Raw genomic sequence first — 12092 nt, forward strand, 5'->3', positions numbered from 1 at the left:
CTAGCATAATGGGGTATTCTGGCAAAAAGTGACAACTGTTGAGGTGAGCAATACCGTCAGTTAGCTTGGTAGGGATTTGCTCTTAAACACCCAAAGCTGTATTTGAAGCAAAAGCTGGTTCTGCTAATCATACACTAACAGGGGATGAACTCAGTCCAGTACATTGAAGTTTGTGTTTGGAACCAGACAAAATGTTTATGCAGGGGTGTCAAACTCCAGGCCTCAAGGGCCACAGGTACAAAACACTGGAATGAAATGGTTTAATTACCTCCTCCTTGTGTAGATCAGTTCTCCCAGCCTTGCTAATGACCTAATTATTCTATTCAGGTGTGGTGCAGCAGAGGCACATCTAAAAGTTGCAGGGCACTGGCCCTCCAGGACTGGAGTTTGACACCTGTGGTTTAAGGGATATTAATACTTATGCAAGGCTACATGAAGGCACAACTTATCTTCAGATGATAAATCTGCAACAAGCAAAAGAAACCAAACATTTCTACTGTAGTTTAGAATGCATTCCGTAGTGAGTCAATACAATGTTGGATACACTTTCTGGTCAGCTTAGAGTCGGCAAGCTTACGGCACAAAGTGGAACTACTTCCTGTACAGTTTGTGCAGGAATTTCAGGCTTATACTCAGTAATCCTCGGCGTCTGTGAGAACAAAGCTGATTGTGTGTGTGTGACCATACAAGTCGTACGGGACTCACACAGCATTCCAGACACATTCATTTGCAGAGGTGCAACTGTTCCACCTTTGGGGTTCTCCGTCAACTCGGTGTCGGCCCCCGAGCCTGGCATGCGTATCAGGTGTTTGTGCTTCTTTCTTTATCTGACCAGGCGTCGTAGAAAAGAAACAAAAAGTTCTTCCAATTCTTTGTGATAGCGGCAAGTACATTTTTACCTCATTAAAAATCCAGAGACTTGTCCAAAACCTCTAATCTATGACCACCCCTCCACCTCCCTCCGCCACCCTCTCACGCCTGAGCACCAAAGCCCCACATCCTTCTCTGCCCTCTTTGCTGTCCTCCTCCTGGACTGGTTGGCATGTGTATGGAATAAAAATGTGTCGGCGCTTTTGTCTTGCTGGATCCAAGTAGCAGCGCTAGTCTGAGCCAGGAGAATAGGAGCTAGAGGGGAGAGCAGAGCTGTCTCCATTCAGTCGAAGAAGAGATACAAGGGTGCTTAACGAGGAAGAAGAGAAAGAAGAAGAAGAAGGAAGGGGAGCCTCCAGTGCTAAAGATGCTCTAGGTATTATTTTTGTTTGTTTTCTATGTATGTGTAACATAAAGAAAACCAAGACTTGTGGTCATAGATGAATAATTTATAAAAGGCATGCTGCCCTTTGGGGGCTACTAATGGGGTCATGAAGTGACTAAAGATATAGATTTTCTGTCAGAGATCCATCGTTACAGTCCGTCTACCTGACATATGATTGCAGGGTTGTCAGCAGCTCTTTCTTCCTGAAATGGACTGAGTCGAGCATCAGCTGACTCAAACTCACCTGAGACGACCGAGAAGGGGAGTCGACGCAGGTACCGACCGCAGATAAATGTCTCATCAATTGGCTTTTTTTTTTTTTTTTTGCTTTAATCGAGCTGTCCGTTTTTCCAGAGCAAAACGACAAACTCAACTGCAGCAATACTTTAAAAAGCAGAACTTTCACAAGTTTGCATTTGTTTGTAGATTTTCCTATAAGTCACACGGAGACGACGTTTTCAGGAGTGGTCGACCGTGGCGTGAACACCTCACGGCAGCTGCAGTTCTGGAAATGCTCTCACCCAGTTCCCTTGTATTTGTGTTTGCTTCAATTGTTAGTGGTCGTAATGTTTCGCATGACCACTGCACATACACCCCACCTTGCAACTCGAGTGTCTCAGGTTGCAGAGAAACAAGTCCCAAATACTTAAATCCAAATATAAAATACTGATTGTGAACATGTGATGGCTGCTGTTTCCTCAGTGCCTATCTCTCATAGGTTTGCACTGGTTATTAATTTGCACAACAGAGACACATAAGCATATTGTTCCAGACTTTATGAATTAATATTTGTACATAAAAAGCTTAGGATATCTGCTTAGAAGTGTTGCATGAAACAACCTGCATCTAGATTAAATCTTTTTTATATTTTCTGTTTCCTTGAACTAATCCTTGTGAGATTTTTTTTTTTTTTTTTTGTGGAATTGAAGTTATTCAAAGAATTTCATTAGTAATTTTCAGATCCTCTCTCCAACAGAGCACAGAGGAGGAAGGCAGAGACAAAAGTCAGAAGATGGAAGAGTCTTCGCAGGACGTCAGCCAGATGACCAGCCAGCAGGCTCTCTGTGACCCCACTGAACGGAAAAGCAGAAAGCGCCTCTCCACTCTCAAAGTACTCGAGCTATTTGTAACCTGCACTTCTCAGATTTTTCTCTTTTTTTTTTTCTTCTAATCTTGGTATTCTTACAGCACATTCTTTTGATGCTCTCAAGTGTAATTGCCTTTCGATAGAAATAAAAAAAAAAAACAAGTTAAAAGCCTAAAAAGCAGAATAATGGTGCAACTATTAGCAGCGGCCTCTTGCATCTCGAAGGCTCTGGGTTCACTGTTTGGCTCAGGATGAGTGCTACCTTTTGCTCTCTTGTTGCCTTTTTGGGGTTTTTCTGAAGACAAGCAAGTTTAGAGTCACTGGGGGAGTCTAAGTTGCACATAAATCAGAATCAGCTTTACTCACCAGGTTTGCGCACACAAAACAAGGGATTGGATTTTGGCCCCACTTTGCTCCTGATAAAGACATTTAAAATTTAAATGTATGAAAAGGGCAAATGCAAAATGATTTTTAATTTTTTTTTTCCCCCTTAGATATAAATAAGAAAAATAAGAGAGTGTCTCTGTAGCGGCTGGTTTCGTCAAAGAGCGTCGTGCTAAATGTGTCCAGGATGTGTGGGGTCTGCAGAAATGTTGGCTGCCCCTCTCCTGACCCTGGAGCTGTACAAGTCCTGGGTGGACTTGAATGTAGGAATTATTTAAAACCCGTTGTTACAAGAGAAACCTAATACGGTTGTCTCTAGATAAAATAGAAAAGTGATTTCATCTTTTCAAGTTAACCGGAAGGGTTAGGGTAGGTTACCCCTCAATAAGACGAAGTCTTTTGGAAAATCTCTCTTGATACTGGCGGACGTTGCTGTCGCAGAGGTCCTTAAGTTCTCCAAGCAAACAGACTTTCCCCACTAATGTTTGTGCATTCCTGAGAAAAATTCATTTTAACTAGACAATTCAAAGAGGCTCTGACGTCGGAGGACAACGCAAGGAATCCTGTGCAGTAATACATGCCAGAACCAAACATTTTGGTTCTGTCTAATTGCAAGCTCGCCACAACTGAACTTGGACTACAAAATCACTGCGAGGAAAAACAAAAGATTATGGCGGATTTCACCAAGCTGATCAGCTGGAAGTCATGACCTTGTTTAGCACTTGCAGAGACATCATAGACGAGAAAAACGTCACAGGCAACAGAGAAAAATGAACAGATTGAAAAAATATAACTAAAAAGAATATAAAGATATCTACGCGACACCAGGACAGAAGAGATGTAGCGATATTTGATATCGTTTTGAGAACACAAAGTACACAAAGGCTAAAAAAAGTGGACGTTGCACGATATGTCCCTGTTAATGTTGCTAAAATGAAGCAAAAAAGCAAAAATGTTTACTCCAAAGATAACATGGAAGGCTTTTCTCAGTAACAGCAGTCTAAAAAAAAACCCCACATAACAAGAATTGTTCCTTTTCTAGCTACTTTGTGTTGGTTTGGTTACAAAACAATGTGATTTAAAATGCACTCGTTTGTGAAAACACTCGCACTCAAAGGTTAATAATACCTTAAAGTCTTCTGCAGAATGAAAGACAGTTGGAAAATGAAACAATCATCCAATTTCAGACTAGAAGAACTGGCCTGGCTCAGATTAAATCTGGTTCAATTCTCTTGATTTCCAGGTAGTGGATGGTAGAAGATAAAAGCAGGACGGTAGCTCTCACCGCGTCTCCCTCTGTTTTGTGTTCCCTAGATGTTCATCATAGCGCTCTCCTTCGCCTACTTCTCCAAGGCGCTGACAGGCACCTACATGAAGAGCTCCATCACTCAGATAGAGAGACGCTTCGACCTCTCCAGCACGCGCGTCGGCCTCATAGACGGCAGCTTTGAGATGGGTACCGCTTTACCCGCGCAGCCCAGCAGTCCATCTGTTCGTCTTCAGAACACGTCACTGTCGACACTGCTGTCATTTTCTATTCCTTCTTGTCTTTCTCTGACGTCAGGTAACTTGCTGTTTCTCGCCGTGGTCAGCCATTTTGGGGCTCAGCTCCATCGGCCCAGACTCATCGCTGCCGGGTGTTTGCTCATGGCCGTCGGCGCCCTTCTCACGGGCCTGACGCATTTCTTCATGGGATTGTAAGCGCCAACAGAAACCTTTACACTCAGAAAAACAACAGCAAAATCTGATAGACCAATGAGAGTTATTTGCGATATTTGACATCGTTTTGTGGCTTAATTTCACAGCTATAAGTATGACACAGTTATTCAGGTTCTCCAGAACAGTAATGTGAGCATTCCAGCATGTGTGGATCCTCTGAAGACTGTCGACATGCCAGAAATTCAGATTGAGCCTTCTGTGGAAGACAGCAAAGGTATCAGCAGTTTATCCTGTGATCTAATGGTCAAAACAATTTTCTGACCGACTGACACACGTAGAGTACACCTTTAACTTCATATGTGTAATGACAGCAGTGTTTTCTTATTGTGTGCAAAGGGTTATAGAATAAAGAATAAAATGCTGTAAAGTAAGAGCAAAATTGCAACTTAAGTAATATAAAAAATAAAATAAAATACTCCAGTCCCGAGTGACAAATACAGTGGTTTTAATGTGAATGTGAATAGATAAATTAACCATTCATTTTATTTCATTATCTTATAACATGTTCTGAAAATAACATTTGCTTTATTGCCGTAAGAAGGCACAAAACCAAAACTTGCCACAAAAACATCACTTTTTGCAAAATAAGCACAGATTTCTTTCGGTTCCCAAAAATAAGTTACATTTCAGTAAACGCAAATTTCACAGAACGACACTTGTAACAAAACATTTAAGAAAAGAACAAAACAGAAAGGACTACATTGTATTTAGAAAAGTGAAGATAAAAAATTCCTGCAATTGCATCTTTATGCAATGTTTTCTCAAATCTATCTATCTGTCTGGCTAGCTAGCTTTTTTTCCATCCTTCTTTCTTTCTTTCTTTATATTTATCTTGCTATCTTGCTGTTTTTTTTATCTAGTTAGCAGGCTAGCTACCTCAAAACTATACATATGTTTTTGGTATCCTCACTGTATCCCTGTATGCTGTTCATGGTTGTGTTTATCAGGTTGTGAGAGAGAGTCCAGCTCCTACATGTGGATCTATGTGTTCCTTGGGAACGCTTTGCGCGGGATCGGAGAAACTCCCGTCACGCCCCTGGGCATCTCGTACGTCGACGACTTCGCTAAAGCGGAAAACTCTCCTTTCTACATCGGTAAATGATCAAATGAGTCGTGAAGCTGAACTTTGTGGTTTTAAAGGCAGACTTATTTTCTTCATATTTTGGCAGCTTGTCTCCAGACTATTACTCTCCTGGGCCCCATGTTTGGATTTCTCCTGGGTTCCTATTGTGCTAAACTTTACGTTGACATTGGATATGTTGATATTGGTAAGTATGACAGTTTGTCCAAGTACATTTTCTGAACACGTTCTGGTGATAAATATGCGAAATTCTACCAAAATTATTTAGGATGTTGCTTCTAATCTACTTGGATTAATAATATATGACAGGCAGTAGCATTAGTCATGTTTTCTGACTGATTATCACAGTAAACCAAAGGTAGAACTCCCGTGCAGATCCCCCACCGCCCTCAATTTCAGATTAAAATGAGTCTTTTAGACCTTTTTGGCAGCAATCTCACTCTTTGTGACAAAGTGGACACAAGGGACTGACCGTGTTCTGAGCTTGATTTAGACCGAGCCTGCTGTTTGTAGGGCAAAAGGTTTGACACACTTGCACCAAAACAGGTAGCAGATTTGTCAGTGAAGGTTAGTGAGAACTTTTCTGAGTTCCCTTGGGGAAATTCTTGACTTGTTTCCCCAAATCAATTATTTATTCCCCACAATAAGATGAAGTTTAGTGGCAAGTTCCAGCACATATTCCCATCTCTGAAAGTCAAAGCAAAACAAAATCTGCTCCTTCATGTGGATACCAGGGTTACTCTGCAGTCTGGAAAAGCATTAAAAAACATGGGATTTATTTTCAGTATTTTTCCATTCCATATAACCAGGAAGAAATAGAAAAACAGCACGAAAAATTGTTTTGCAGACTTTTATCCGTGTTTTATTGTCTAAAATGTGTTATTTTCCCATTCTGTCCTTTTCCCTTTCCTTCTCATCCCCCTCTCTTTCTTGTAGACATATTTGATCCCCTTGTCTTTTCTACCATTTTGTTTCTGTTTTTTAATCTCTTAGCTTCTGTTGTTGCCCTCAGATGCAAAACTGTTTTCTTTCTCGGTGCAGAAAGCATCACCATAACTCCAAAAGATTCCCGCTGGGTGGGGGCCTGGTGGCTGGGCTTCCTGGTATCCTCTTCCCTGCTGCTGGTCTCCAGTATCCCTTTCTGGTTCTTGCCGCGCTCGCTTCCCAAACAAGGGCATGAAACGGACAAACCCACTGATCCTCCCTCCCTGATCCTCGTTGGGGCAGAGAGTGCACAGAACAGCAACCAAACCATCAAGCTGACCGAAATTGCAAAAGGTTCCAGCAGAAATGTTATTCGTCTGGAAAAGTAGATGTGGCTTTTTTAGTAACTTCTTGTTTTTTCTCTCCATGTCCTTCAAAAGGGTTCCTTCCGTCACTGAAACGTCTCTTGGGGACCCCTGCTTACTTCCTGCTTCTTTGTGCGAGCATTCTGAAGTTTAACTCATTTATAGGCCTGTTGACTTTCAAAGCCAAATACATGGAGCAACAATTTGGACAATCAGCATCCAGAGCAAACTTCCTCATAGGTAAATCCCTCAGACTCACCTGTTAATAAACTACAGACAGTTGGTTGATATAGTGGTTGTTAAATTGGGAAAATATTTACTAAAGTAAAAAAAATGCTTTGGAATAGTTAAATCAAATAGCATTTAGGCCCTTTGAACAGTGAGTATCGGTGCTGAATACAATAGCCACCCTACCGACAAGTAGTTTTAGTAAAGCATTCATCATACAAAATTTAAATTCATAAGACATAAGAGATTTATTTGTCGATCTGTTCTGAGAGGACGAAGAAATGAAAAGAAATCTCTTAGAGCAAAGGCTAGCTTAGAAAAATTTAAAACAACAGACCTCAAGGTGTGCATGGTCTGTCAGTAAATTACCACACTGGTGAATGAATGCCTGTGCCAAAAAAGGTAAACAAGCCAATGATCTGGCAGCACTCAGGTAGAAACAATAATTTATGCTCCAGTTCTGACCAGCATTCTTACTCTGATCTGGTTCATTTTCCCACAACAGTAAGTCATTGCTTCACGTTAACGTGCTAACTTGAACAGATATTGAAAGGTTGTTATGCAAGGTTTTGTTCATTTGGCTCAGAAACAACAGGTAAGCTCACCTAACGAGTAGGTGTTTATGTACTTTATGAACATGTAATCTTTGGATGAGCAATTTTTGTATAAAAAGGGAAAAAAAAACATAGTAAAACTACCCTCTTTCTTCAAAGAAATATTATGTTCACAAATGATGTCCACCTGAATGGCCTGGCTGCTGACTCCACTGAAGCTTTATGTTGTTTTGTGGTGTTAGTCTAAAATAAGAGTTGCGTATCGTCTGCATACCGCTGATCCAGCAAAAAAGCAACAGCCTGGACGACTAGTCAGATAGTACTGTATGTGCGAGTGTCCGTGCATCCTTAAAAAGTCCTAAATTCTTGTGTTTAAAGGCCTTAAAATGGCTTCATTTTTAAAAATGTAAGTTGGCCTTAATAATGGGTCTTAAATTTAGTCATGGTAGAACTATTTAACGTCCTTTTGTCTTGGCAGACTTTTCTGTCAAGCAGAAATTCATTCGTTGACGTCTTCTTTACGCTGTTACTTGAAGCGGTTGAGGGTATAGCTGGCTAGCTGCTAATATAGCCTTTCTGGCTTGCCAACTTTTTTGCGTTTATCATGCGTAAGTCTCTTTTTGCCACTGGCTCACTTATGTTGCTAACCCTTTTGAGGCTATGTACAAAACACTTTTCAGCTTGGCACTATGGGAGTTAAGGCTGCAGAGAGCCATGTTTGAGAAGGCTGAAGCCAGATTCACCGTTTTTGTTTGCTATCCTTGACTGCAACACAGCAAGTTCCCCCAAACATCCTTTATATTTATAGTCTTATATTTCATTCATGGTGGCATTAAAAGGTCTTACAAAGTCGTACATTTGACTTGCTGAAACCTGCACACACCCTATTCTGCTCTTTTCTCCAGTAAACATTGTTTGTTGTGTTTTTTCCTCTCAGGAGTGCTGAACCTACCTGCAGTGGCCGTGGGAATCTTTTTGGGGGGCCTCCTGATGAGGAGGTACAAGCTGAGTGTGGTGTCAGGAGCCCAGCTTTCTTTTGCCACATCTTTCATGGGGTACCTTCTCTTACTACTGCAGTTTGGCACCAAGTGTGACAACAGGCCAGTGGCTGGCCTCACTGTATCATACAATGGGTCAGCATTAAGACAGACCCCCGGCCCCAAAAAATAGCCTCGTTCATACAATTTGTCCACCATACATATCTTCTCCACCTTCTTTACTTTGTGCCTTCAGGACACAGAGTGTATCATACAATGTGGAGATGCTCTTCTCAGACTGTAACAGAGACTGCTCTTGCTCGCCAGATGAGTGGGACCCCGTCTGTTCGGACAGCGGCATCACCTACGTCTCGCCATGCATGGCGGGCTGCCTCAACTCAAGCGGACGCGGCAAAAACACAGTAGGGAAGCGAATTCCGCTGAAAGTGTCACTGAAACACTTCAACCTATCAGCAAGGACTGCTGATAGGTTCTGCTTGAGTGTCAGCAGAACCAACGTTCTGATTACCTCTTTTGCAGGTTTTTCACAACTGCAGCTGTGTCTCCACCTCTTATCCGCCTGGCAGCTCCATGTCAGTGAGGCTGGGTCAGTGCCCACACGCTAAGGACTGCAGCCGCAGCTTCACCTCCTACATGGCTGTTTCTGTTCTCAGCTCCTTCATCAACTCTCTGGGAGCCACGCCCGGCTACATGGTCATCATACGGTCTGTGCAAAATTATTCCCTTAGAAATAAATAGAAAATGACAATGAATATTTGTCTTGTGTTGTCGTTATGCAGTAAGGTGCAAAAGACTTGAAACCTGGTCAGAAAGTCACCCTACTTAAGGAAAAGTATCCAAGTCAAGGATTTAAAACAGTGGAAGAGACCTAAAAAACTGGTAGCACGTTTAATGTGTGCAGTCTAGAATTTAGGAATCTGTCCGACTCTCAAACTGCACACAGAACAATGTGCTCCAAAGCGTAATACCGTCTTTCTACAGCTTGAATGGTAAACGACGGATCAGGGCTAATTAGAAACAGGGTGCAGCTGTGAGGAGAGAGAAGGTGGCAGGCTGAGGGAGAGAGGAGTAAGAAAGTAGGAGGAGTAATAAAACCGGTAAAACATACATTTACAAGTTACGAATAACTAACCAACACAAGAAATGAACAATAAACGTGATCCGACCAAAAATAACTAAGAACAGTCTGAAGTAAGAAAGAAACAAAGATTGATCTAAATCAAAACAAGAAAAGAGAAAACAAGGAATAACTAAGGCCTAACACAGACAGCAAGTCATCACAAATACAAACACAGAAAAACCAAAACAACCCAAGATTTTATATCACACAAAGTTGCATTTTAACAGGTATGACTTTCAAAAACTATGGTATTTGATTACTTAGTATACAGAAGCAATTACGTGACCTAAACAGAAACTGCTTTGACCTCCCTATATTCTGAAAAGAGACAAAGTTGAGTTACAGTTTCCAGTTTTATTGTTCCTAACTGTAAATATTACTTGCTTAAAAGTTTCTCCTCATTGCTTTCTTTTTGTTTTTTCAACATAGCTGCATCACACCAGACCTCAAATCCCTCGCTTTGGGTATTCAGACTTTGGTAACCAGGACTCTTGGTAAGCATCATCGTTTCCCTTGTATATATCATCTGAGATTCTTTTATGTAATATCTGCGCTACATTTTGTAGGTGGAATTCCAGCACCTGTGTATTTTGGAGCTCTGATAGACTCTACTTGCCTGAAGTGGTCTATCAAGAAGTGCGGGGGAAGAGGGGCGTGTCGCATTTACGACTCAAATATGTACAGGTAACACGTCCGCTAGCACAAAAAAAAAAAGAGGCTCTTCCGTCATCTTTAAGCTTCTAATCTGACCTTTCGTTTGTTCATTGTCTCCGATGAAAGAATCGTTTTCCTTGGTCTGATTACTTGCCTCAGCGGCACTTCCTATTTCTTCATGATTGCCGTCATCGTCCTCCTGAAGCGACAGTTTTGGAAAGCAGACCGGGAGACAGAGCTGCAACAACCCAGAGTGGCAAAGGAAAGTGGAATTATGGTTCAGCTGGACATTCAGGAGAAGAGCAGTGCTGGGAACACAAGTCCCAAACTGTCTTCTGACAAAACAGACTCTGCTGGAGTTGAGAAAGACTTGGAAGGATGAGGGGAAATAGTCAGAACAGAGCGACTCATTGCAAATAATAGTCTATTTTTCATAAATATATATGATGGGAACCTGACAGAGACTTCAGGTGAGTTGTTTTTCTTTCTCATAGATAGTCAGAGAATGTTATCAACAAAACCTCTGGTCTAAAAAAGATCATTATTTCCTAAGTCGTGCAATAAAGCAGGCAGTTCAAGTTAGTCTTCTCTTGCTATGTCTGTTTACCTCCATATTGGTTATCATGTAACAGTTCGTTTTACTACTACAGACAGGTTGAGCAGCAATTTAATATACTGACCTTTTTGTACATATGACAACGCTACATCTCTGCCATGTTGAAAGCAAAACTGATTGTTTAATCAAACCTCTTGTTTAAAAATGCTATTTTTGGCAATAAATAAATCCTTCAGTAAGAGATTTTGTCCCATTTGGGTTTTTATAGATCTTCTCTACATTTATTTTTGACTCCAAACCGTTGACTTTGTTGTCCTTAAGCCACTTTGTAACCACTTGTTTATTCATCTGGATGACCAATCTGTGCCCAAGTTTTACTTCCTGTTTGACATCTTTAGATGTTGCTTCAACATTTCCATATAATGTACTTATAAAGATGCCATCTGTTAAATGAAGGGCACCAGCTCCTCCTGCAGCAGTATGGTGCTTGGACATTCCCACCATGTGTATATTTGCGTATAATTGAAAGGATGAATGCGACACTTTTGTATTTCCAGCGGAGCTTGGTTGACGCTGTTTCTTTGTGTGTGTTGATGCGTCATGAGCTGGGAGGACCTAGAAAGAGATGCATACACCTTAAATGGGCACATGCTCTCTCTGTTGCAACACCTTCCTCTCAGAAACATCTATAGGATGTTTGGACATAATCCACTGTCAACACTGCAGATTGGATCCTCTCAATTATTATTAGAGACCACACGTCATTAAATCGGTGGGTGCAGGTTTACCAATCATCTCCTGTCGACTTTTGATCTCAATCATGTTCGACACTGAAAGCAGGAACAAACCTTGCCGGACATTTATGTTGCAGTTTATGAGGACCTGTGTTTGGATTTATTGCAAAGTTGCAATAAAAACTGCTTTACTTTGTTTTCTTGAAGCAGAAGTTTTACTACTTCCTGGGAAAAATCTTCCTCCTTAGTGTTCCTGAGTGATCTGTGGGTCAGGATGACATTTTCCCTCCATTCCTCTGACAAGGAAAAAATGTAGACTGGCTGAGTCGTAGGCAGTGGTGCACAGTTTCTTTATCTAAAAACAAACATTAAGCTGTACATTTTTGACCCAATTCACAAACATGTTGTCAAACTGGTGAAAACCAAACTGAGC

The 12092-nt window shown here is 41.3% G+C and overlaps 1 protein-coding gene across 3 annotated transcripts; it reads left to right on the top strand.

Annotated features, from left to right (window-relative positions):
* Positions 1–409: 409 nt before the first annotated feature.
* Positions 410–11166, top strand: slco1e1 (solute carrier organic anion transporter family, member 1E1). Of its 3 annotated transcripts, XM_028020330.1 has the most exons (16): positions 413–1246; positions 1437–1530; positions 2232–2366; positions 4041–4182; positions 4291–4423; positions 4532–4659; positions 5393–5539; positions 5615–5713; positions 6568–6804; positions 6891–7055; positions 8535–8730; positions 8831–8996; positions 9115–9299; positions 10145–10209; positions 10282–10399; positions 10496–11166. In XM_028020330.1, exons 3-16 carry the CDS (start codon positions 2268–2270, stop codon positions 10749–10751), a joined length of 2136 nt encoding a protein of 711 aa, XP_027876131.1. In that variant the 5' UTR covers positions 413–1246; positions 1437–1530; positions 2232–2267; the 3' UTR covers positions 10752–11166. The 3 variants fall into 3 exon arrangements, with proteins under 3 accessions (XP_027876130.1, XP_027876129.1, XP_027876131.1); XM_028020329.1 differs by having other exon boundaries at positions 410–1246; positions 4041–4423; positions 10282–10393; XM_028020328.1 differs by having other exon boundaries at positions 412–1246; positions 4041–4423.
* Positions 11167–12092: the final 926 nt, after the last annotated feature.

This window comes from Xiphophorus couchianus, chromosome 6 (genome assembly GCF_001444195.1).
Source record: "Xiphophorus couchianus chromosome 6, X_couchianus-1.0, whole genome shotgun sequence".
In the NCBI taxonomy this organism is placed as follows: domain Eukaryota; kingdom Metazoa; phylum Chordata; class Actinopteri; order Cyprinodontiformes; family Poeciliidae; genus Xiphophorus; species Xiphophorus couchianus.

What these genes read in the sequence shown, in the direction of transcription:
- slco1e1 (XM_028020328.1), top strand. Translation starts at nt 2,268, where the DNA reads ATGGAAGAGTCTTCGCAGGACGTCAGCCAGATGACCAGCCAGCAGGCT. An exon ending in AGCGCCTCTCCACTCTCAAA is followed by an intron (nt 2,367 to 4,040) that starts GTACTCGAGCTA and finishes TGTGTTCCCTAG; the next exon opens with ATGTTCATCATAGCGCTCTC. An exon ending in CATTGGATATGTTGATATTG is followed by an intron (nt 5,714 to 6,567) that starts GTAAGTATGACA and finishes TTCTCGGTGCAG; the next exon opens with AAAGCATCACCATAACTCCA.